Source organism: Cyprinus carpio, chromosome A3, assembly GCF_018340385.1.
Source record: "Cyprinus carpio isolate SPL01 chromosome A3, ASM1834038v1, whole genome shotgun sequence".
Taxonomy (NCBI): domain Eukaryota; kingdom Metazoa; phylum Chordata; class Actinopteri; order Cypriniformes; family Cyprinidae; genus Cyprinus; species Cyprinus carpio.
Window position 1 is genome coordinate 14,557,474 of NC_056574.1, and position 26,086 is coordinate 14,583,559.

Genomic DNA, 26,086 nt, shown 5'->3' on the forward strand with positions numbered 1-26,086 from the left:
TCTCTCTGTCTTTCTCTCTCACTCAGATAACATTCTACATACATGCTAATATGATGAATAGCATACGTTTTTTTTCCATCTCATACATCTATTTTGTAACCATCTCAAGTGTAACCACAAGTCATTACCGTTGTTAAACCTTTTCAGTAGCAGTGGGAGGTAATAGGCAAGAAATGTACAGTTTGCACCATCATGCTGACAACGTTTCTTTAGTCATTCAGCAATCCTGCAGCCTGAACCACCCCTCATAGTGCCACCATATAAATGATTGTCTCTGTGTGTAACTGATAAGCAAAGTATTTGCAACATATAATATTAAAAAAACATTACTGCTTTATTGCTTAATTCATTGTTTTATTGTACGAAATTATATTTGGTACAAAGTTATTAAGTGTATGTCATAAACTTGTAGGTTTAAGTGCTTATGATTAAGTGTTCCTTTTATGCTTAATAGATTAAACAGGGCAGCTTGGACCTGGATCGGCCCTTTTGTGACCTCTCGTATAGGAGTGATTTTGTTCTTCTGGTTCACCAAGGAATTGTTTTTCCAGTGTAGTCCATGAATCCACCGTGCTGCTGCTCAGTAAGGCTGCCAATGACACGCAGCATCCCCTCCACACTTTCTTTAGGTTCAAGTGGTGCCTAGTGAAAATAAAACCATCCATCTAGTTCACTAACATGCAAAATATAATCAATATAGCAGAAGCATTTTGACAGAATTCAAAATGGTGGAAATTGAAAGCACCAGGTGCATTAAAATAAGCATGATTCAACTGAATCAGAGGAAAACAGCCTGTTCAAAAGGTTAATAGCTTAATCATGGTTAATAGAATCATAATCTGGTTAATAGCTACAACCTCAATTCCAAGAAAGTTAAGGCACTGTGTAAAATGTAAATAAAAATAAAATGCAATGATTTGCAAATCTCATAGTCCATATTTTATTCACATTAGAACACAGAAAACATGTTTGAAATGTTTAAACTGTGAAAATGTACCATTTTAAGGAAAAAAAAATAAGGTCATTTGAATTTGATGGCTGCAACACTTCTCAGAAAAGTTGGGACAGGGCCATGTTTACCAAATCCCCCATTCTTTTGACAACAGTCTGTACATGTCTAGGAATGAGCAAACCAGCTGCTGGAATTTTGGGAGAGGAATGTTCATGTCTGACAATCTAGCTGCTTCACACTCCTTTTTTTAATCATATTTTTAATTTCACAATGTGCCAAAATTGGTGGTAGGTCTGGACTGCAGACAGGATTCTTCTAATATAAAGCCATGCTGTTGTAATAGAGGCAGCATGTGGTTTAGCATTGTCTTGCAAGGCCTTCCCTAAAAAAGACTGGATGGAAGCATATGTTGCTCTTAAACCTGTATATATACTTGTCAGCACTGATGGTGCCTTTCCAAATGTGCAAGCTCCATAGGAACTACTGCACTCCCATACCATCAGAGATTAAAGGTTTTGAACTGAGTGCTGATAACAAGCTGGTCTCTCTCCTCTATAATCTGCAGGATGCGGCATCCATGGTTTCTAAAAAAAAATTAAATTTGATTCGTCTGACCACAGAACGGTTTTCCACTTTGCCTCAGTCCCTTTTAAATGAGCTTTGGCCCAGAGAAGACTTTTGAATCATCACTGAATCAATTTAGAAGAGAATTTTGAATCATGTTCATATATGACTTATTTTTTGCATGACAGAGCTTTAAACCTGGATTTGTGGATGGTGTGGCAAACTTTGTTTACTGATAATGATTTCTGGAAGTGTGTCTGAGCCCATGCAGTGATTTCCATTACAGAATGCAGTGCCACCTGAGGGCCCAAAGATCACGGCATCAATTAATGATTTTCACCCTTATCCCTTGCACACAGAGATTTCACTGAAACTGAACATTTTTGAAAACGCCTGCCAGGGTGAAGATTTTAAAAAACTCTGGTTGCAGTGTTATCGTGTAGACAAGCGAAACTGGCGTTTTTGGCTTGTGACGTCAGAGCCATCGCTGTTATCTCCGCCAGAGCCATGGAAAGAGCCATCTCTTTCTGTGGCTCTGATCTCCGCCTACTGGAAACTTTTTCAGGCTTCTGATTGGCCAACATGGCTTTAACTGTTGAGATTATATTGCCACCCATGGCTTGGCATACTCTTGACAGTGTATCATAGCATGCGTTTGCGAGATTTTTTTAAAAATGGAAGGAAAAAGAAGAAGGAAAAACCCAATCATGTTACTGACCTGTTGTCAATTAACCTAATCAGCTGCAAAACATTCCTCCTGCTGTTTCCTTTTAGTAACACTTACTTTTCCAGCCTTTTAGTGCACATGTCCCGATTTTTTAAAGATGTGTTACAGCCAACAAATTCAAAATTACCTTATTTGTTCTTTCAGATGCTACATTTCCTTTGTTTAAACATTTGACATGTTCTGAGTAAAATATTATATTTTGAGTAAAATATGGGTTTATGCGATTTGCCAATCATTGAATTCTGTGTTTTTTTGTTTTTTTTTTACATTTACACAACGTCACATCTTTTGTTTTTTTTTGGACATCATACATGAAACTTTGAACTGTTATTGGCACTAAAAAGTTTCAGAGACTTCAAAAAATCCTGTATTTGTAAGCTCAATTTGAAAGTCATTTTGACATGTTTCCCACATTTGTGCTAAAAAATAAAACAAAACTGAATAATACATCTACACTCACTTTTTCTCCACCCAGTTCAGTCTTCACCCATCCTGGATGAAGGGCCAGGCAGAGGATCTCATCCGCCTTTAACTCCTCAGCAGCTAACACAGTCAGCATGTTAAAACCTGCCTGATAGGTAAACATAACAGTTGAGTTATACATTGACTAATGCCATCAATATATCATGGGAAATTAATAGGATCCGGTTTAACTAGTTCCAAAGTAGGACTGTGGTGTACCTTGCTCACGCAATATGGTAACACTGGGAATTGGCTGAATAAAGAAGGCATTGTGCTGATGGATCCCCCCACAGTGGAGATGTTGATGACAGCTGCTTTATTGCAGGACATGCCTGGTGTCCCGCTGGCTTTGGCAGCCGTTTGTAGATACGGTAGGTACTCCTGGATAAAAGAAGGAGAAAGAATTACAATATCTCTGAATTAGAAGTTTGTTTGATACTCAATTAATGTAGCATTAAAGGAATAGTTCACTCTCTGGCAAATCAAGATGAGTTGAGATTGTTACTTCATCTTAACAGATTTGGTGGAATTTAGCATTAAATCACTTGTTAGCGAAAAACTGTGTATTTATAAGAAAAAAAAGCATTATTAATTTGTTTTATAACTTCAAACAATTGCTTCCGACTAAAATATATCTCTATCCATAATATTGCTTTCTCCACTGAAAAAGTTATCTTGTCTGAATCAGCAGAGAAATATGCACAGATCAAGCAGTCCAAATCAGTCCAACTCAGTTCTAAAGAAATATGTCGGTGGCTTGTGAAGTGAGATGACAAAAGGAGATTAATTTTTTCACTGGAAGTGTTATTAAGGATTACAGTCTACTATGGTTTATTTTGGCAAGAAGCAAGTTTAAATTTGTAATGCCTTGATGATGGATTTGTTTCTTACAAACATGTAGCTTTTCACTAGAAATGAATTGATGGACTGGAGTCATGTGGATTATTGTAATGTTTTTATCAGCTGTTTGGATTCTCGTTCTGATGGCACCCATTCACTGCAAAGGATCCATTGGTGAGCAAGTGATCTCAGTTCCTCCAGAACTGTTTCAACAAAGAAACAAACTCATCTACAGTGGGTACAGAAAGTATTCAGACCCCCTTAAATTTTTCACTTTGTTATATTGCAGCCATTTGCTAAAATCATTTAAGTTGATTTTTATTCCTCATTAATGTACACACAGCACCCCATATTGGCAGAAAAACACAGAATTGTTGACATTTTTGCAGATTTATTAAAAAAGAAATATCACATGGTCCTAAGTATTCAGACCCTTTGCTGTAACACTCATATATTTAACTCAGGTGCTGTCCATTTCTTCTGATCATCCTTGAGATGGTTCTACACCTTCATTTGAGTCCAGCTTTGTTTGATTATACTGATTGGACTTGATTAGGAAAGCCACACACCTGTCTATATAAGACCTTACAGCTCACAGTGCATGTCAGAGCAAATGAGAATCATGAGGTCAAAGGAACTGCCTGAAGGGCTCAGAGACAGAACTGTGGCAAGGCACAGATCTGGCCAAGGTTACAAAAAGAATGTCTGCTGCACTTAAGGTTCCTAAGAGCACAGTGGCCTCCATAATCCTTAAATGGAAGACGTTTGGGATGACCGGAACCCTTCCTAGAGCTGGCCGTCCGACCAAACTGAGCTATCGGGGGAGAAGAGCCTTGGTGAGAGAGGTAAAGAAGAACCCAAAGATCACTGTGGCTGAGCTCCAGAGATGCAGTCGGGAGATGGAAGAAAGTTGTAGAAAGTCAACCATCACTGCAGCCCTCCACCAGTCGGGGCTTTATGGCAGAGTGACCCGATGGAAGCCTCTCCTCAGTGCAAGACACATGAAAAAACACCTGAAGGCTAAAAGATGGTGAGAAATAAGATTCTCTGGTCTGATGAGACCAAGATAGAACTTTTTGGCCTTAATTCTAAGCTTTATGTGTGGAGAAAATCAGGCACTGCTCATCACCTGTCCAATACAGTCCCAACAGTGAAGCATGGTGGTGGCAGCATCATGCTGTAGGGGTGTTTTTCAGCTGCAGGGACAGGACGACTGGTTGCAATCGAGGGAAAGATGAATGCGGCCAAGTATAGGGATATCCTGGACGAAAACCTTCTCCAGAGTGCTCGGGACCTCAGACTGGGCCGAAGGCTCACCTTCCAACAAGACAATGACCCTAAGCACACAGCTAAAATAACGAAGGAGTGGCTTCACAACAACTCTGTGACTGTTCTTGAATGGCCCAGCCAGAGCCCTGACTTAAACCCAAATGAGCATCTCTGGAGAGACATGAAAATGGCTGTCCACCAACGTTTACCATCCAACCTGACAGAACTGGAGAGGACCTGCAAGGAGGAATGGCAGAGGATCCACAAATCCAGGTGTGAAAAACTTGTTGCATCTTTCCCAAAAAGACTCATTGCTGTATTAGATCAAAAGGGTGCTTCTACTAAATACTGAGCAAAGGGTCTGAATACTTAGGACCATGTGATATTTCAGTTTTTCTTTTTTAATAAATGTGCAAAAATGTCAACAGTTCTGTGTTTTTCTGTCAATATGGGGTCCTGTGTGTACATTAATGAGGGGAAAAAAAATGAACTTAAATGATTTTAGCAAATGGCTGCAATATAACAAAGAGTGAAAAATTTAAGGGGGTCTGAATACTTTCCGTACCCAATGTACATCTTAGATGTCTTGAGGGTGAATACATTTTTAGCAAATTTTCAGTTTTGGGTGAAATATTCCTTTATTTTATTGTCAGCGTGAAGTCTGTTGCATATTTTAGCTTATTCCACCAAATCATTTTTATAGCTGACTAGTCATCTAGAAAAAGTAGGCAACTGATTGCCAGGTCAGTGTTATGGTCCATTAGTAGTGGACAAAGACTTAGGGCTCAGACTAGTCAGGGAAACCTGCGCAATAACAAACTACCAAGCAACAAAGTTGTAGCTCATTTAAACAATGGTGCAGCAGTGTTTTTGTCCCATCAGATTAAGAAACCATGAGCTGGTTTAAGCTTTTATTTTGGTACAATGTCATGAACCTTGCAGACATCCAGTAACTGGTTCTTCCCCAAAAGCATTCATTTTAATAGTCTAATCCACAAACTTATATCCCAGTAGCACAATAGTGTAAGCGCCAGCAAGACAATATGTTGTTTCAGAACTATTAACAATGCTTTTTTTTACATTACCTTAAAGACAATATATAACAATGAACTATTTTTATGCTTTTTTTTACATTACCTTAATGATTAACAAGGGTCCTATCACGTTGGTGCTGAAGGTGTTTTTCATGTTCTCAGCACTGCTGGTCTGAATGGTGCCCCTTGCCACGATTCCAGCATTATTCACAAGCAGGTTCAACCCACTGTTTCCCAGTAGAGACCCCACTTTCTTGGCAGACTCTTTGATACTGCTTGGATCATCAGCATCTAAAAGTTATAGAACAAATAGCAGTTGATCTCATGTCTCAATAATAACATCGTCTCAAAATAAATAAATTACATCTGCATCGTTTCTAATAAAAAATTTAAATTCACATTTACCAAGACGTATGATGGTGATCACACCTGGATGCTTTTTCACCAGTTCTCTCAATGCCTTAAGAAAGATAATATGCATTAAACAAGGTAAATTAGAATTTCTCCTGGTGTTTCTATTTGTGTTAGTTAGTTATTTATAACTCACCTCAGACTTCCGGTCCTTCTGGATCACGACAGGTAGCAAAAATGTGACGTTTTGGACAAGAATCCTCCGAGAGTTGCTTAACAGTTTCTAAGCCCAAGCCCCGGTTGGCTCCGGTGATCAAGATATTGCATGCTTTCACTGCTGCCATGTTCTGTCAGTCTGCTTCTATCTGTCTGCTTTTGCAAAGCCACTATAATATTATGTAATGTGCATGTTGCGTCATGCTGCCATTGAGGACGTGAAAGAAAGATCGCAACACCTGTTGTGTAATATTCAGTTCCTGTGAAAAACTGTTCCAAAGGGTGGAGTAAACATGAATATCCCCGTCTTGTGGGCGTGTCCTTCAGACAAAGCGCAAACGAATGGAACTGTACTAGTCATAGAAACATTTAATGAATGTAACTAATGTTTATACAGTATAATCTACAACAGAATTTTTGTTTTTAATTGGCTCTAAAGAGTCAAAATAAAAGACTTACTAAAAAAGATAACATTTTATTTGTTAACCTGCATGTCATGTTACTATTAACCGACATCAGAGAACATGAAAGTGTGTTTTTAAAGTACTGAAATTTATACTAACTTTAATTAATCTCAGAAGATGTTAATCTCAGGAGGAGTTGGGAGAAATGAGTTTGCCTGACAAAAAAGTTTGTGAATCCCTGTCCAACAATGTTGAAGATCAGAAGTGGTTTCATTGTACAGTATGTATACTTGAAAAATGAGAAAAACACTTTTGAATAAGATTTTCAAATGTTAATCATGATTAACACAACACACTGGGATGGATCATGGGATTTCTGAAAATTTGGAAAGTAGGTTGTCTTTTAGTGCAACATATGGTCAAAGAACAGACACATTTTAAAGGGACAGTTCATTCAAAAATAAAAATTCACTCACTCTCATGTTGTTTCAAGGTTGCATGACTCATTATTCTGTAGAAGACAATTTGAGAAATAATGAAAGCGTTGTCATTTTTGGGTGCACTTATACCTTTAATCTATTAGTGCTTGGAGATTGGTGATTCCCAAACAGGTAAATGTGGAAAGATTTTGATGTTTTTTTCTAAATATTTATAAATAAAAAAAGCTTAAATATATTATTAATAAAAAAGAAAATATGTGACATATATCCACAATAAATGCACATTTACATGTAAGACAATAATTCTATATTATATCCAGTATAATATGAAGAAGAAGAAAAAAGAACAGGATACTCGGACAAGTTTTGCATAAATACATTTTATTAGGCCACAGATACGTATGTAGAGGTTTATTTCAAGCACTGTTGTAAACACTACAGTCCTAGTCACCAATGGCAACTAGGTAGGCTACTAATCAAACTATTCAAACAAAAATTTGTTTCACAAATGAAATAAAAAGCTTAGCGCCTCAAAGAGTAAAAACCATATTAGCCTGGGTTAGCACAAGGTTACAGTGTTTGGTCTTCCGAAGGAGGACACAACTAGAAATCAGTGGTTAAGTTGTATTTACAACACTGTTCCAGAACAGTTCAAACCAAATATTCAGATGAGTCCAGCGCAATTTGCAGAGGATGCGGGGACGGTTTCCTGTGAGAGTAGCCTACAATGCCGATGTCTGTTTCTATAAAGTGGGGCAACTCCAACTTTGCAAGGACAGTCTGGTGCTTCTGACTCAAAGTCTGTAAGTACGTTTTCATATTTAAAGAATTTGCCACTGATGATTCAAATGTGAGTTTTGAGCAGTGTAGAGTAGCACTTGTTGTTTGGCATTTCTCTGATCACAAAAACAGACATGGTTTCATGTTTATGCAGCGCGATACGCAACACGTAAAAAGACAGTGTGATGGGTTTTACACACGGCATCACAGTACAGAAAGGCACATAACATATCATCAACAATATTTACAAAAACGGCCAATCAGCGTACACCTCGCTTTTCAGAACGATGAACTTTGTAAAAATCGACACGTTTCAGAAAGGCAGAGCATAGAGGAGCAACAATATGTACAAAAATTTTTATGTGAAAAAAATAATGTTCTTTGAACCTTAAACCACATAAACACATTGCATTACACCAAATACACCAAATAATGTTATTTTTAGCAACGTTATATGACCTCTTTAATGGATTAATATTTTCCGTTCCATTCGTTTGCCGCGTTGTCTCAAGGACACGCCCACAATATGAGAACTAATGAATATTCATGTAACTCCACCCACTGGAACCGTTTCAAGAAGAAAAAAGCAACCTCGACATCCGATCGAAGACCTTCCGCTCCATGAGTTCTCTCCAGTGTTGGAAAGCTGATTCGATATTTACACTACTTCTTGCCTTATTGCCTTATGCCTTCTTTCATTCCGAATACGTTTTCCTCTTTTGTTTTTTATCTGCCATCTCTATCTTTCTGTTGCTCTGCTCGGCTAATGTCTGTCCTGTGCACTGAACACTCTCTCGTCCACATCATGAGTAGACACGCCCCTTACTGCTGATTGGCTACAAGTTTTGTTACTCGGCCCAAATCAGTTTTATAAAAGCGTTTTTAAAAAATCTCTTACCCCACCTTTAACATTTATGCAATTTAATTTAAGATGCAAGTCTTAAGGCTCTAAAATATAAATGACTGTAAAATCCACAGCTGTCAATCAGAAATATGCAACTAACCTAGATAATGCTACCATGTTTTGTCCACCACAACCAAATACCATTAAACGAATGAATAGTTTATTTGAGTAAAGGTAAAGTGTGGCAAACAAACTGCTTTTTGCTGGTTCTGTTGATATTTTCTCTGCATTACTGACTTTCATTTCAGAGAATAATGCAATGCAGAATATGTGTACTCTAAATGACTAGGCTATGTGACTGTTTATGTCTGGATGTGTCAAGAACAAACAAGGCTATACTCATGCACAGTCAGTAGGTTTGGTGATGGCAAATAAAGTGATGGGGTTGATATGCATGCTTGTTTACATGTCACAAGCTTCTGTTCTGATCGGATTTACTCTTTTGACGTGCATACTGCATGAATATACAGAGTTTACCCGCTGTTGTTGCATACTGTTTTAAAAGTCACACTTGATATTTATCTACTTCGGGTACTAATTAGGCAATGTCCAGCACATGAACTGTTGTGCTGCTTACTTTATAAAGGAGTAAAAGTGCCCCTTCCCGCACGCAAAACCAGTTGTCGGTGAATGATAGTCTTAAAGACTGGTGGGACGTTGTGCTGCTCCACCTCACAGACACTGAGTGAAAGGGGACTTTTATAATGACAGGACACTCATTTATGACACTTTATTCACCAGGAAGAACAGCTCGTTCTGCGTGTCATACATCATTGCTCTATTTTTACATCACTGCACATGCACAGTACTTTCCAGTTTTGGTTTTCAGTCCGATCAAATGTTTACATGTCCTCTCGCTCTGATTACAAAAGAAACAAACCACCCCTTACAATCCGATCGAAATCTGAATCGGATCTGGCCAATTCAATTCGACTGATGTGGTTACATGTGACTTTATTCTGACTGTGCTTAGTCCTTTTACGATCGGTGTAGTAGGGTCCATGTAAATGCAGCTGACAATCTGACCCATAGAAAACACGAGGAACAGCAGAACCATTAATACTTATTTCTATTCATATTTCCGAAACTTATAGGAAAAACAAAACATTTGGGGCAGAGTAGGGATACTTGCAACACTTAATAAATGGTAACATCAGTAATAATTTAATGCACAAGATAATCACAATGGCCATGTTAATAGCTACACAAATAATTAAAATCTCTAACTCCTCCTTCAATAAAAGACAGTTTCATAAATTATAGACACAGATTTTCTCAGCCACCTTTATGAGGTGCAGCCTAGGATGCTTTTTTACAGAGAGAGAGAGAGAGAGAGAAATCAGGCATTGTTTAATCATTTTTATAGATTTTTTTCTTGTTATATTGTTGATAATTAATAGGTTAAGGAGTACTAAAATGATAATGATGTCTAACTTTAAAGGGGTCATCGGATGCTCATTTTCAAGTTGATATGATCCTTTAGCGTCTTAATGAAAAGTTTGTAACATAGCTTGGTTAAAATTTCTCAGTAATAGTGTAAAAAACACCCTTTTTACCCCGTCAAAAACAGCTCTTTTCAAAGCAAGCCCTTATTAGGAAAACCTATTTGCAAAGATTCATTAAAAAAACCTTATACTCTGTTCTTCTGTTGGTGAAGCTGGATCACAAATGATTTGCGGGAACATAGAATCTTTTAGGTATAGATCGAGGGTGCATTCCCTTCAAAAGACCATTTCTTTCACAGCCACCTTCTTCTCTGTCTTAATGAAATGCTCTCAGTGCAATATCAGCTGCCATCTTCACAATGTCAACAAAAGTCTAACATTAGAAACCGTATTGAAAGTAAGCAACAGATCATGCGCTCATCTCCATTAGGTCCATAAGCAGTTACCGTAGCCTATATGTGCGCTTTTAGCTTGAAAAATTAGCTCAGGCAATCAGGTATGGCTGTATTTCCACTAACAAGCCTATGAAACATCCACAAACTTCTGCAATCCTCTGCTTTATAATCTATGCTGCCATTATGACGCCAAACAACACGTCACCTGGCCCTCTTCTGTTTTTATTAGAAATGACAGTGTTGCCATGTCCAGAATTTGACTACTTTTATACTGCTGCCTACACCTACTCCTTACAGAAAACGTTCTTCATTTTTATATATCATCTGTAGATCTGTAACTGCAACACATCAAAATGTGACTTTTATTTAAAACTGTGTCACTGACCACTGAAACAGGAAATCTGTGAGAATAATGGAACGTGCATTAGAGTGCTGTTTGCAGTTTAATTATGATGAGTCATTTCCTATGTTTACCAAAATATGAGTTAAAGAGAACAGAGTGTGAGATGGTCAGATTCACGAGGTGCATTCAACTCCAAAAATATCCCTATTAATGTGAATGCTGCCTATTTACATTTAAAAAAGGGCTCATGGTCTGGAAAACCTATTATTTTTTTATTTTTTTTTGGAAAAGGGTGTGTGGGTGAGATGTTTTTCTCTGCGTACTTGGTAACCTTTTGGTGAATTCACACATGGAAGCGTGAGAGACAAGTCATCGGTTTGGTTGATTTTATTATGTTCCTGTGTTTGAATGGCACTGAATCAAGGCAAAAGTGCTTTATCAACACAGAGCAGCGGGACGGTACAATCTCGCTCACTCCTGTACTTTATGGCAGGACGAACAAATCCTTGGTCAATACATGCATGTTCTGTAGCATGCATGCCAGCAACAGGATATTATACTGACAAATGACAAAAACAGCCTTGGCAAAGGCATAAACATCTCAGTAGAAGGGGGAAGAAAAAAAAGAAACCCACAAACCCATAGCTGAACAGATGATCTTATCAAAGCAAACATCTAACAGAGACTTAAGCCATTTCACAGAATTAAATTTTCTTCAAAGACGATGACTTCAAAATATTACTGAAGACACAGAAGGCTTGTTCCTAAAGCCTCCTCTGAGAATAACCAACAGATGTTGTGGTAAAACTGAGAAATATTGTGGATCGTTCATTTGGCTGTTTAATAAGCTCCTTTTTGGCAGCTTGCCAAGCAATATGCAAGTCCAGAGAGAGTTTGGGAAATGAGAACGGTAGAAAACGTTCACAAAATGTACAAGCACCACCGTTCTGATCCGGCTTGATGAATCCCAGGGTCCTCAGAGCGGCTGACAGACACTGAATGTACATGTCACAGAGCAACAGAGAACAAACCCCGTCCACAGACATTTGGCAGCGTGTTCCTTTGGCAGTCCAAGTCAAGATTGGCAGTGCTGGCTATTTAACGTACATTCACATGCACAGAGACTAATACAAGTTACATCATAAATGCACTTACGTGGCCTAGGCTGTCTGGCATCAAAAATAATTTGATGCATAAATCAAATGTAAATGAGTTCTTCAAAGGTCCATGCATTGGAAAGTCCTTTCGTAAGAAAATAAGGATTAGATTACACTGTAAAAAGTGATTTGTTGCTTAAATATACAAAAGTTTGGAATCCATTTGCATTGATGTGATTTAAAACGAATCCAGTATTTTCTTTGGAGAACTTTATTATGTAAATTTGATTTAAAAACCTTGACTTTATGTAATCATTTAAAAGATTCAATAGATATTGTTCGTTTTGTATACTCCTGACAAATTAAAAAGTGTAGACAACAAATATTTGATAGTCACAACTCTTCTAGTATTTTAAAACTTTTAAAACTGTTTTCTAACCAGTTTCCTTGTCTTTACATTTTCATCTTACTATGTATCTAAAGTAAACATTTGATCATTATATGTGCTTTCCCTGGGAATCAAACCCATGAGCGTTTCTTGACCTACAGAAACACTAATTTTGGTGTAGAATGTGTTAAAAGAACTACTTAGAAATGATGGATGACTCATGCCTTAAAAGATGGAACTTTCATCTTGGTTTGTACAGACTTTTTTGTTTTATACACTGTCACAGGCAGGTTGTATATTTTACATTAGATAGGATCATTTAAGGTACATTAGATAAATGTTAAATTTAAACATCCTACCACCTGCTATTTATAGAATCATACTTACTGAAACAAGCCATGTTTATGTTGTTTGGTAAGGATCATAGAAGATATAGTAGAAGTCTTCAGACTTTATTGTGCGACTAGGGCAAAGCACAAGGTTGAAAGAAATGACTGAAAGTATAAGCAGGTATGGCAACACTGTTTTTTTTTTTTAAGCATTTTCTTGAGAGATAATGAGAGATGAAACCTATTTGGTAAACTGGGCAGTGTTCCTCATGGAGTCGATTTCAAATAATTATTCATTTGGGTGAAAAACATGTCCATGTCAAGAAAAATAAATTATATTTGTATAAAGAATGAAGCCTACTTTTAAGACTATTATCATTGTTACATAATTACAATTACCATATTTTCTGGAAAACAAGTTGCATTTTTTATCATGTGAAATGTGCTGTGACATGTATTCCAGAGTGTGGGAAATACATTTAATTGTCATGAAAATAGCACACTCTTTAAAATAAAGGTGCTTCACGATGCCATAGAAGAACCTTTTTGTCTAAATGGTTCCATAAAGAACTTTTAACATCTGAAGAACCTTTCTGTTTCACAAAAGGTTCTTTGTGGCGAAAGAAGATTCTTCAGATTATAAAAACGTAAGAGAGAGATGCTTCTTTAAAGAACCTTTGACTGAATGGTTCACTGTGGAACCAAAAAGGGTTCTTCTATGGCATCGCTTGAGGAACCTTTTGAAGCGCCTTTATTTTTAAAAATGTATCATAGTTCAAAACGGTCCTAAAAAGGCTTCATTTTGTTTATGCAAAACATAATTTGTTATTTCTTGTCATTTTGACATTTAATGTGACCTGGACAGGCTCTCGATAGTTTCTGTGAAATGCATCCATTAGTTGATTCAATGAAAGCTTAAAAATCGTGTTCTCTCAACATTTTCTGTTGTATTGACGATTTGATTGAAGGCAACTAAAAGCTAGATCACTTTTTACAGTGTATTTTCAGCTGACAGTCACTTCTGCAGAGGTATTCCTCTCTTTCTCTCTCTCTCTCAGCCGAACACACACACAAGTATGTCCCATCTTCTCCTGCTGGTGGCCTGTGGTGATTGTGTTCATAGATGAGTGCTGTCCTGTGTCTCAAATCTGGCCCTACTGTCCTGTGCCTCTGCTGGCCCCGCGCTGGGCTTGCGACTGCCGGCCTGGTTATATACTGTAAAAAAAACAACTTAAACTACAAGAAACCACAAAAAATACTTTTATACACTGTGAATCAATTTAAACTACACGTATCTACAGAAATGACTTTTATACACAAAATACTAATTTTTAATTATTCATGTTTGAAGCACCCCCAACAATGCCATAAAAAGCTATCTAGTGATGTCATCGTACTCACACGACATCATGGAGCTCCAGGCGTGTGTCAGGGGAAGGGTTGATAAGAATATAAGACAGTCTGTTGCCTTGGTCCGTCATCCCATCTGACATAAGGAGAGAAGGAGATGAGACTATACATCACAGTCTAAACACGAGATACCAAATATGAACATACAGAATCAGAACAGAGGACAAAGTTATTGAATGATTCACTTTTAAAATGACCTGAAGGAAGTATCGAGTACTCTTCTGTTCAAAAGTTTGAGGTCAGTATAATAAAAAACATAACATTATGAAATATACTCACCAAGACTGCATTAATTTGATAAGAAATACCGTAATATTGTGAAATATTATTATATATATTTCAAAATGTAATTTATGTAATTTAAAAGTAATTTATTTCAGTGAGCATAAGAAATCATTCTAATAAGATACGATTTGATGCTCAAGAAACCTTTATGTTGAAAACAGTTGTGCTGCATAATATATATATTTTTTGTGGAAATCAATCTTTTTTTTTTCTTCAGGATTTTATTGCTTTGATGAATAAAAGTGTTAATTTGAAATTGATATCTTCTTTAAAGGGATACTCCACCCCAAAATGAAAATTTTGTCATTAATCGACACAAGGATGCATTGTTTTCTTTCAAATCAAAGCGTAAATAAACATATAAAACTTATCCTTGTGGCGCGGCTGACATAGAAGAGCAAAGCTGCCTGCGTACAGCTCATATTCTCCAAAATGGCGCTACGCTGATATGGAGTGACACAGAGGAGACAAATTGTTGAATAAAGTCATTATTTTTATTTTATTCACGTACAAAAAATATTCTCGTCACTTCATAATGTTACGGTTGAACCACTGATGGCAGATGGACAATTCTGACGATGCTTTTCATACTTTTCTGGACCTTGACAGTGTAATTTACTTGGCAGTCTATGGAAAAGTCACAGGCTTCCCGGTTTTCATCCAAAATATCTTAAATTTAAATTGAATAAAATTTTGTGGTTATAAATGTATTTACTGTCACTTCTGATCAATTTAATGCATCCTTGCAGAATGAAAGCAATAATTTCTTTCAAAAAATTAAAAATACTAGTGTAAACAAAACTGTCTGAATATTGTATTCCTTGTGTTCTCTAATGAACAGTGTGGAAAACATGTCTTGATTATTTTCTGATTTTTATTGTTTTACAGCATTTTTCATTATTTCACGCTATTTGAAATACATCATAGATATTAGAACATTATATTTTTAGCTACAGTGTATCACCCAGCGGTGTGCACACTCACTAAATCCAGATGGCGAGAGCCCCAGATGTTTCATGCGTGTGCGGACCAAAGCGTTGAGCTCCTGTCTCTCGGAGCGGCGGAACAGGTTCAGTCTCTGCTGGCTGATGCGCTCGGCTGCACTACCCACTCCCTTGGCCCCGCTGGAGGCCCGCCCACCTTTACGACTCAACCGCCGCGCCCACTGCATGCTCTTCCTCCTCAGGAGCGGGTGGTCCGTGGCCTGTGATGAGGATGAGGAGGAGGGAGGCTCGGACGACGTGGAGTTACGGTGAAGACCGGAGCGGCAGAGCAGAGGCTCGCGGGGTTCGCGTGTATCCTCGTAGTCCTCCACCGTGATGGACACCTGAGACTGAAACAACCACACGGTGGACTCATTCCTCCACTGAAACGCTATGATGACAAAAAAAAAAAAATGACAGAAAGATGCACAAGCAGGTACCTCTGAAACGGGCAGTTTATGCGCTTCAGTGCGGTAGATGCCGATGGGAATGTCTCCTGTCGACGAGCACAGCTTCTGGTAGAGACGACCATAACTACGGATCCACAAATCCTCCTCTGTGATCTTCATCTACAAGGAACATCATGGTAATATCATCATCAGTGTCCTCAATTTCATTATGACTGCCATCATTATGGGCATAACAGTCCAGATACAGAATCATTATGGACTGAGTGATTGCACTCACAGCACACAGGAAGCCAGATCCAGGCATGGAGTCGAGACCTAGCAGCAGTCTGGTGATGGAGATCATGTAGTCCTTCACAAAGGACTGCAACACACACAAAAGATGAAATCAGACACTAATGACTCCGTTAATATGACAGTATTTCATTCATTCAGTGAATATTTCAGAAGACTCTAGCAGGTCAGGGTAGACTTCGTATTTAATGGATGTGAAAGAAAGGCATGTGAGGAACAGTGTTCAATAGCCTTTGTTGAGTATAAGTGATGAGAATGGTAAGAAATTTTTAATTAACTTTCATGATTACATTTCCTTAACGATTTGAGGAGGCATCTTCAGATCGAATCAAACCTACTGACTCATTAGTTTGAGACAGAGCTGTAAGAATTTTTAACTAGTTCATTTGAAAAGCAGCTCACAGGAGTAAATTTGCAGTTGGATTACATTATATGGATGTATTGGGTTTGTATTATTTACTGAAGCCTTTCTCTCTAATCACATTCAATTCAGACCATCCCCTTCTCAGTTAAAACATCACATGTTTAGCTGTGGTGCTGTCAGAGTATTTTAGGACTGTGTTCCAGCCATATCAAGGTGAAGATCTGTTAATGAAACTAAACAAACTTAATTAGATGCTGACCATTTCTGAAACAGTAAAAATACAGTATATAGCATCTACCCTCAAATACGGGGCATTTACACATACAGATTTTCCATTGCTTCAGGTTGTCAAGGAAATGTATTGTTGGTCGTAGTCCCGATGTTACTGCATTTAAAGACAACTGGCCACAGCTTTTGAAATTCTGATCATAAATGAGATTGCAATTAAGATGGCAAATTGCCTGCTATTAAAACATTTAATCTAAATAATGTCAAGTTTATATTTGCATTTATGTAATCAGATTACTTTTTCAAGTAACTAGTAAAGTAACACATTACTTTTAAATTTTACAAACAAACACCTTACTTTCCCCCTCAAAGTAATGCAAGTTACTTTGTTTTCCCATTTATTCACTGACACCTCTCTTATCCCCGTGTTGAGAGAACAATTTTGGTGTGACATACTTTACACATACTTTTGGTGTGAAAGGGTCATTACAGCTGCCAAAAATATAACTTTTGTTGTTGTTGTTGTTATTAAAAATAAATAAGCAAGCCCAGTTCAGGTGACAAAAAGTAATGCAAAAGTAACACAATAATGCAATTAGTTACTTTTTATTGAGTAATGCGATATTTACTTTTAATAATTGAATGATAATTATGAAATGATCCTTTTGGATGTTATTATTCATAATCACCCATTTTACTGAAACTATGTGTAAAGAATAATGTTTAGTTAAAAATATTGATAATATACATTAAAAGTAAAAAAGTAAAAATATTGGTGAATTTGTAAAAAAGAAAAAAAAACAAACAACAACAACAACAACAAAAACCCATTGTGCTCAGTTATGATTAAATTTGAAATCCAAAAATTCCACATAATATGCATTTGATTGGAATTCCACACATCTCCCGTACTACTTTCCAATGGAAATGAATGATTTCCGGTCTGTCAGTTATTGTAGATAGTGAAAAAGCTGCTTTACTATTTCTATGACATTGTAATTTGACCATTTAAAAAAAAAAAAAAATTGAAGGGGAAACATGTTTTAATTAAATTGTAGCAGTGAAAAATGTAAAATACAAAGATGAACAATCATCATGAATCAAACTCACTCAATATGACAATTCCTGAAATCACATTTATCTTTGTATTTGGCCAGAGATGAAGTAAATGTGAACTCCCCATATAGTCTATGGTATATGTTATAATTTATTATCATAATGAAAGACAGAAAAAAACAGTAGTTGAGTCATGCGTGGTCACCTGCATTATAGTTACCTGATAGAGCAGAGTGTCTAACATACTGACACTAAACACTTTCCCAGCTGCAAACGGTAATCTGAACATGAACACCAGGTTAGAGCCTCTCTCTTTCTCTTTCTACAGCACAAATGGAGATGAGATATCAAGTTATTATAGATTGTTTAGAGAACATAAAGACGGTTTGTGTTGTATTGTATTGTATCTGGGTCTCACCTTTTCCAGTTTGGAGAGAGCTAGAGAATAGTGGTCTTTCACTTTGAACTGCATGAAGCGCATGTTGGCCGGGTGGGTGAGTTCAGTTATGATACTGAGAGCTGGAAAGAGCCTTTGAGAAACAGTGAGGAGAGAGTGTCAAGTCCCCAGATGCCTCAAGCTGAATGACAAACATGTGGAGGGACCTACCTGAAGAGCGTCTGAACATTAACAATGGTCTTGGCATCAGCCATGTAATCCTCCTCAGCGATCATGGAGCTCTCTTTGTCCACCACAACCATGGTGTCAGCAAACGTCACGCCACAACGCAGAAGACTGTCCAAACTGCACACACAGTGTTGAGGGATCAGTAAAATGACACAAACAGACAGAGGGACTAAACTACAGTTAACAGAACCGAAACAACCATTGAACTAATGAACAAAAATGTATATTTTGATAATACTTAATACCTGTTCAGATACTTTGTAAAGGTTTCTCTAGAGGTAAAAAAAAATAATGACTGTTTTCAAACTGGTTTCCTTTCCTTAACCCTTTTTCTTAAGGCCCTGTTTACACTTGGTATTAAATGCATTTTGGTTGATCGGATCACAAGTAGATGAGTGAGACTCATTGCGGTTTATACCAGCTCTTGTAATCTCTCTCTTTTTTCCTCTTTCGACCACTTTCCTGATTTCTTTAAGGAAAGGTTTTATGGGCCGGTGAATACATGGGCCTTTTCTGACCTTTTGATCTAATATTGTGAAATAAGCTTGCCTGATTTACTTATTAACACAAATGAAGATAACAGACAACGATATGAAGAGCAGCAGCTTTCGTTTCTGCTCTGAAGCAGTCTGGTCAAAAGTGTTTTCGACCACCTCTGGAAAGTGTGGACAAACTCAAAAGCAGACAAACTCAAAAATTTCAGACCCTGTTTTAGCTGTTTTTAGCATAGTCCACTTGTTTGTTGTCTGGCATGGAATGGTTAAGCAATAAGAATGATTCAGCCCGGCAGTGGAAAAGCGGCTTTGGATTTAATGGCTTTTTGTCAGCTTGTTTTCTTTTAAATTAGCACAGGATTAGTATTTCTTTCCGGAAGTGATTGATAGTAGGCCTCATTGATCGGAGCTTATACACCTAAGTTTCTGAGTGAAAAAAAACATAATTTGTGGATAATTTTGGCAATATTCACTCAAAAACTAAGGTGCAGATCTGTGAGACCTACGATCAGTCAGTTTTAGTCCAATGTGATAACATTCACACTACACATTCAATACATTCATTCTACTGGACATAGAACATAGTTTTTAAACAGTCACAATGTAAGTACTAACAAAGTCTCTTTAAGACAAGTCATGTGACTCGGTGGCCATCTTTGAAACGCCTCTCGGGCATGCAAGTGCAACTCCTATCTCTTTGTATGGGGAAACATCAAATTCCCCAAAACTGTTAAGTAAGCTTACATTAAATTTCATATTTGAAATCACCAAAAAAATCTGACAACAACTATGTCATAAATGGCGTTTCTTTTGCTCAAATAGCATTATAAAAAGCTTATTTTTCAGGCTAGATCAGCCAGTGCACATGCGCAGTCATAAAGTGCATGTCTCAGAACGCTGAGTGTTTCTATAGAAATCTGGACGCTTCTAACAGCAGCTGCAGTGACACTCTGACTTTTAGATTAGCAATTGGCTCTTTTATTCAGAAGGCAGTGCTTCCTGCCATTGAGCAGCCATATTGAGTGTTGCATTTTTCCCCATTCAAAACTATACAGGTGACACATCTTGGGTATTCTATAGTCTTTGCCAGTCTAGTTTTGTTCCTGAATGAATGCGTGTGTTTGAACAACTCGGCTGAATGAATGATGTAATGACTCACTCATGAAGACACTTGTGACCACCTACTGATGGTTATTAATGAAACGTACACAACGTGTCAAAAACCCTCACTAATGTACCAACTGACTGTCTGTCTGGAACAAACAAAGACAATGGAGTGAGAGAGAAAAAATCTAAAAAATCTCCCAGACCTCACTGAACTCAAACCAATCAAAACAATTCAAAAACTAAATGTTGTATTATACACACGTGAATCTCTGTATATGGACAGGCTTCAAGTAAAGCTTCCCTTACTTGTACATTGAACAAAACCATAAGAAAACCACAGCAAACCACCACAAGGAATCCAGTAACACTTCTAGCAAACACAGCACAGAAAGAGATGTTTAGAATCTGAGGTGATGCCTTGACAAAAACATGCTAAATAAATTAGCAAGGTCTCAGTTGTCTCTTTCAAAGTATTGAAGAAACTGACCCAATGTCTATAAAAATCACACCACTTCACCCTGCTTCAGGGCATCTAACTAACCAAATCCAGCCTGTAGCTGCTCCCCAGTGTACATCCAATCAGGAAAAAACAAGATGACTCAGAGTTTTATTACATTTGATTGCATTTTATGACAATGAATCTCATATTAATTTTCTGTTACAGGAAAAATAACGATTATGTGTCATAATAAATACAAAAACAAAGGATGGATGATGCCTAAAGGCTTGACTTTTTCTTAATAATGTTTCTGTTTTGAGGATACTCACACGTTCTCCAGTAGTAAAACGATGGGGTTGAGCTCCTTCCTGGGCCGGTAATACGCCCGCAGGGGAACGATGAAGTTATAGAGGCCGTTTCCAGCGCTTTCTGCAGACACGATAATCAGTTTGTTTTTAAAGCCGTATGAGCGAGCGTCCTCGTAGGGCATATGATGACAAGCCTGGGAAGATAGAAGATCTGCTGTTAGGATGTTGTGCTGTGAGGGGTGTAGTTGGTGAGCTCTTATCCAGGCGCAGACAGCAAAATGGCATTTTCTCCTGCAGGAGGGCTGCATCAAGGCTGCATCAAGGCTGCATCTCATTGCTAGTTTTACTTGATCTTAGTGCTGCATGCATTGACACCATAGATCACGACATACTCATAGATAGATTACAAAACTATACAGGTATCCAGGGCAGGCTTTAAGATGGTTTAGATCCTACCTGTCCGATCGCTACCACTTTGTTTATCTAAATGGGGAGTCATCTCATTTATCACCAGTAAAATATGGAGTGCCACAAGGATCTGTCCTAGGTCCTCTGCTATTTTCAATATACATGTTGCCCCTTGGTAATATCATTAGAAAATACGGGATTAGTTTCCACTGTTATGCTGATGATACTCAACTATATATCTCAACAAGACCAGGTGAAACTTCTAAATTATCTAAGCTAACAGAGTGTGTTAAAAATATAAAAGATTGGATGACCAATAATTATCTCCTATTAAATTCAGATAAGACAGAGATATTACTTATTGGACCAAAAAAAAATTACACAGAATCTCGTAGATTACAATTTGCAATTAGACGGATGTACTGTTACTTCCTCTAATGTAAAAAATCTGGGTGGGTGTTATATTAGACAGTAACTTGTCTTTTGAAAATCATATTTCCCATGTTACAAAAACAGCATTCTTCCATCTTAGAAACATTGCCAAGCTACGAAACATGTTACCTGTTCCTGATGCAGAAAAAGCTAGTTCATGCATTCATGACCTCTAGACACTATTGTAATGCACTGCTAGGTGGTTGTCCTGCATCCTCAATAAACAAGCTACAGGTAGTCCAAAATGCAGCGGCTAGAGTCCTTACCAGGTCAAGAAAATATGATCATATTACCCCAATACTACAGTCTCTGCACTGGCTCCGTATCAGTCCCGTATCAGTTACAAAATATTATTACTTACTTATAAGGCCCTTAATGGCTTAGCTCCTGCGTACCTAACTAGTCTTCTACCACGCTACAACCCATCACGATCCCTAAGGTCACAAAACGCTGGACTTTTGATAGTACCTAGGATAGCAAAGTCCACTAAAGGAGGTAGAGCTTTTCGCATTTGGCTCCCAAACTCTGGAATAGCCTTCCTGATAATGTTCGGGGTTCAGACACACTCCTCTGTTTAAATCTAGATTAAAAATACACCTCTGGCCAAGCATTCAAATAATGCATCTCATAATTTTGGACTGCAGTTATATCTGATCAAATGTGCATTATTATTCTTTAGCTTGGGTTTAAACGAATTAATTTTACTTGGCTGGAACAGCAGCTACGCTAATTATGTCTCTATTTGTTTCTCTGCTTTGCCACGGGATTTACATCCCGTGGTAACTAGGATTTACACAAGCTCCAGTCTGGATCCAGAACACCTGAGAAGAGATGATGCCAGCCCCTCAGAGGACCTCAGATGATGCTAACCCAGAGACAACATACAGAACTACCACATTTTGCTATAAGTTTGATTGCATAATTGCTGTTAATAGTGTTAATCGTCTGTTTGTTTACGTCTTTTTTATTGATTTTTCTGAACATTTTGCTATATGCACATGAAACTGACAATCACCACTGATAAGCTACTACTAAATATTGTAGAAAATTAATTTTCTGTAAAGTTGCTTTGTAATGATTTGTATCGTAAAAAAGCGCTATACAAATAAACTTGAATTGAATTGAATTGAAATTCACCTTATCCAGGCGCAGACAGCAAAATGGCATTTTCTCCTGCAGGAGGTGGCAGAGGGCAGGAGAGCTGCCGATGTATGGAGAGTTTAGCGGGTAGCCTTTGACCCACCTGTGAGGAATACAAGAATAAACAGCTGTCTCAGACAAACATCTACACTCATCAATCGGAAGTTTGGGGTCAGTACAATTTTTTATGTTTTTAGAAGACGTCTCTTATGCTCACCAAGGCTACATTTATTTTAAATACAGTTTAAATAGTAAATTGTAAAATATTATTAGAATTTAAAATAAATATTTTCTATTGTGCTATGTTTTAAAATGTGATTTTTCTGCATCATTACTCCAATCTTCAGTGTCACATGATGCTTCTGAAATCTTTCTAATATGGAGATTTGCTACTTCTGTGTTTACTATATTTTGGTCAAATAAATTCAACCTTAGTGACTGACTCCAAACTGTAGTGTATTTGCAATATAATCAATACTTTCTACTTTTGAAATTATTATTTTTGAAATTCTGATGATTGTTGCATAATCTATAAATAAAACTATAAATAAAAACAAACTGTGGTTTGTCACACTTCAGTCATTTCCTGTCTGGTTTGCCAAAATAACCTGCAAAGTAGACCACACTTTATGCAAATAGTCAAACGTCTGGCTTCATTAGACTATTGAGACCTAGACCAAGATCAGATTTATGTGGTCTAGAGACCAAGACCTGGTCCTGCATGATCTAAGACTCACTCGCAGTGTGCTCCCCACCACTGGCCTTTCGGCTCTCCCCCCTCTTCCTCCTTTCCCTCCTCTCCTCCCTCGTCCTCCGACTGGTCTCCCAGCAGGTCAAACGTAGGGCTGTGCACCCCATCAACCACCTCCAGGACGGGGGCGATGCTGTGTCTGCTCTCCTCCCCTGAGCCACTCATGGCAGGCAGCGCTAGAGTGTTACAGCCGCCCACTTCTGTCCTGGAGCCACTCCTGCTCACACTCCCACTGCCCAGAGCCGGCGGGCCCGAGCCTTCTGGACTGCTGTCACTGGAGTCCTGCAGGTCTATGGCTACCGTGCCTGTTAGAGGACCAAAGACATTTGTGAGTCAGAGGAAATCAAAACCTGACTTTATTAACCTTCTTAATGCACATTTATTGTACATTATTAATAAGCGCAGAATTATATATATATATATATATATATGTATATATATTAAAATATATATATATATATATATATATATATGTCTTCTTAATGTTTCATGGACATCTAATAACTCTCCCTGGAGGATGTAGGTTTGGAGAAAGGGGATGTGGTTAAAAAAATGGTGTAAATTAGCAGATCGGCTCCAACTGCTTATAGCACCTTCAATCAAACCTCTGAAGTCCAAGATACAGCCGAACTGACTTCCAGTGCTTTTCACTAGATGGTGATATTGCACTAAAATCGGATATTTTGTTAGGATAAAAACCCCAGTGAAATTATGCAGTGAATTTAACAACCATGGTTCTCTTTTTCCATCTACATCCATCTCACATCCACAACAAAGAATAAGAGTTACTGAATTCCACTGTGATCTGCTCATACAGAGTTACATTTATTCAATTATTCAATCATAATGAATAATTTGATCCTTAATCAGCACAGAATTATTCAAAAGAAAGTTTTGATACAATGAAAATAATTCCCTGATCACAATTAATTATGATAACCATGATCACACTCAATAAGAATAGAAGTAAATTAATATTGCACATTAATAATAATAATAATAATAATAATAATAATAAATTAATTCTTAAAGTCCAATGAAACAGAAGTAGTGACAGATCTTTTATTCTGTATTGTGGAAAAAAAATGTAGGGTGGCACTTGGTTAAGGCCATTAGATGTTGATTGGATGAAGGCAGATATAAATGTGAGCTTGCAGTTGATTGTAAGAAAGGGGCGGAGTTTAGGCAGACAAAATCGATAGGATGAATTTCCATTTCATACTGATTTTAAGAAAAACAGACAATTAAACTGTTCTTCACAATATTGTCAGGCAAAAGTTTATGATTGAAATGAAAATATGAGTTTACAGACTAACCCATGCTGGCTATAATACTGTGCACTGGTAGCCGAGTGAGGCCATGATAGATTGTCTGTGGGACACCTCTGGAGTCAACCCCGGGGCCCCTCACTGGCCCTCTGTGGCCCCTAACAAAGGCTGAGTTCTCCTCCTTGGAGATGTTGATGTAGAAACAGGTGTCGGAGGCTCCCATGATGTGGCAGGGTCCGGGGTTCATGAGGATGTTGGATGTGTCCATCCTGCGCACCCCGATCAGACACACGCCGTATCTGCCACAGCAGTTAACAATGTTATTGTGTGTGTTTACTGGCATCAAATCATAGTGATTCACTGCATCTTTATCCAGACTTACTTCTTATGTGCATGAAAGGAGGCAAAAATGAAACTCTTTCCCTGATATTCTCCAAAAAACTTGCTCTCTTCCAGCCGGATGTGGTGGACCTCATTGGCTGCACACCGCCGGTATGTGCGCTGCCATTGGTCGACGGAGCCAGCACCGCCTTCCCTAGATAGAGACGGGAATGGAAATGTTTTCCTAAAGAGTTAAGGGATAGTTCACACAAAATGGAAATTCTGTAATCATTTACTCAGCCTCGTGTCGTTTCAAAACCTTAAGACTTTTATTCATCTTTGAAACACAAATGAGGATACATTTTAATGAAACCTAAGAGGTTTCGGTCTCTGCATTGAAAGTCTATTACAACAGAACTTTGAAGCTTCAAAAAGTTTATAAAGAGCTTGTAAAAGTAATTCATATGAATCAAGCAGCTCAATCCAAGTCTTCTAAGAAACACTGTTGCTTTATATGATAAATAGACTTCATTTAGGCTTTTATTCACATTTTAACATTGATCAATGCACATACATGGAGCACATCAAAAAACGTAAAAGGAGCCATTAAAGGATTAACTTAGCATTGACTGCATAAATCATGTAATTTTTTGTTTTTGTATGGAAAAGAGCAGGGCGGACATTCTTCCAAATTTCTTCCACTGTGAGTGTGAGTAAATGATGACAAAATGTAATATTTTGGGCAAACTTTTCCCTTGACATGTCCTTCAAATGTATTCACAGCTTGCAGTTCAGCTTGGGAAAACACTCTATCTTACAGATGGGC

The 26,086-nt window shown here is 37.7% G+C and overlaps 2 protein-coding genes across 2 annotated transcripts in view; both read right to left on the bottom strand.

Annotated features, from left to right (window-relative positions):
* Positions 1–333: 333 nt before the first annotated feature.
* Positions 334–6,662, bottom strand: LOC109104270 (C-factor-like). Its single transcript, XM_042719905.1, has 6 exons — positions 6,403–6,662; positions 6,254–6,308; positions 5,952–6,139; positions 2,925–3,086; positions 2,704–2,814; positions 334–642 (listed from the first exon to the last, which is right to left on the bottom strand). Exons 1-6 carry the CDS (start codon positions 6,541–6,543, stop codon positions 529–531), a joined length of 771 nt encoding a protein of 256 aa, XP_042575839.1. The 5' UTR covers positions 6,544–6,662; the 3' UTR covers positions 334–528.
* Positions 6,663–14,316: 7,654 nt separating this feature from the next.
* The window catches only part of LOC109052205 (potassium channel subfamily T member 2-like), a 37,348-nt gene continuing 25,578 nt past the window's right edge, over positions 14,317–26,086 (bottom strand). The window contains exons 16-27 of the mRNA XM_042732776.1: positions 25,322–25,474; positions 24,988–25,238; positions 23,658–23,976; positions 22,918–23,023; positions 20,961–21,134; positions 18,575–18,798; positions 18,386–18,497; positions 18,188–18,289; positions 16,306–16,389; positions 16,059–16,187; positions 15,620–15,968; positions 14,317–14,426 (exon numbers count right to left, since the gene is read on the bottom strand). Coding sequence (XP_042588710.1) covers positions 14,338–14,426; positions 15,620–15,968; positions 16,059–16,187; positions 16,306–16,389; positions 18,188–18,289; positions 18,386–18,497; positions 18,575–18,798; positions 20,961–21,134; positions 22,918–23,023; positions 23,658–23,976; positions 24,988–25,238; positions 25,322–25,474 — 2,092 coding nt within the window. The 3' untranslated portion in view covers positions 14,317–14,337. The remainder of the gene's footprint in view (positions 14,427–15,619; positions 15,969–16,058; positions 16,188–16,305; positions 16,390–18,187; positions 18,290–18,385; positions 18,498–18,574; positions 18,799–20,960; positions 21,135–22,917; positions 23,024–23,657; positions 23,977–24,987; positions 25,239–25,321; positions 25,475–26,086) is intronic.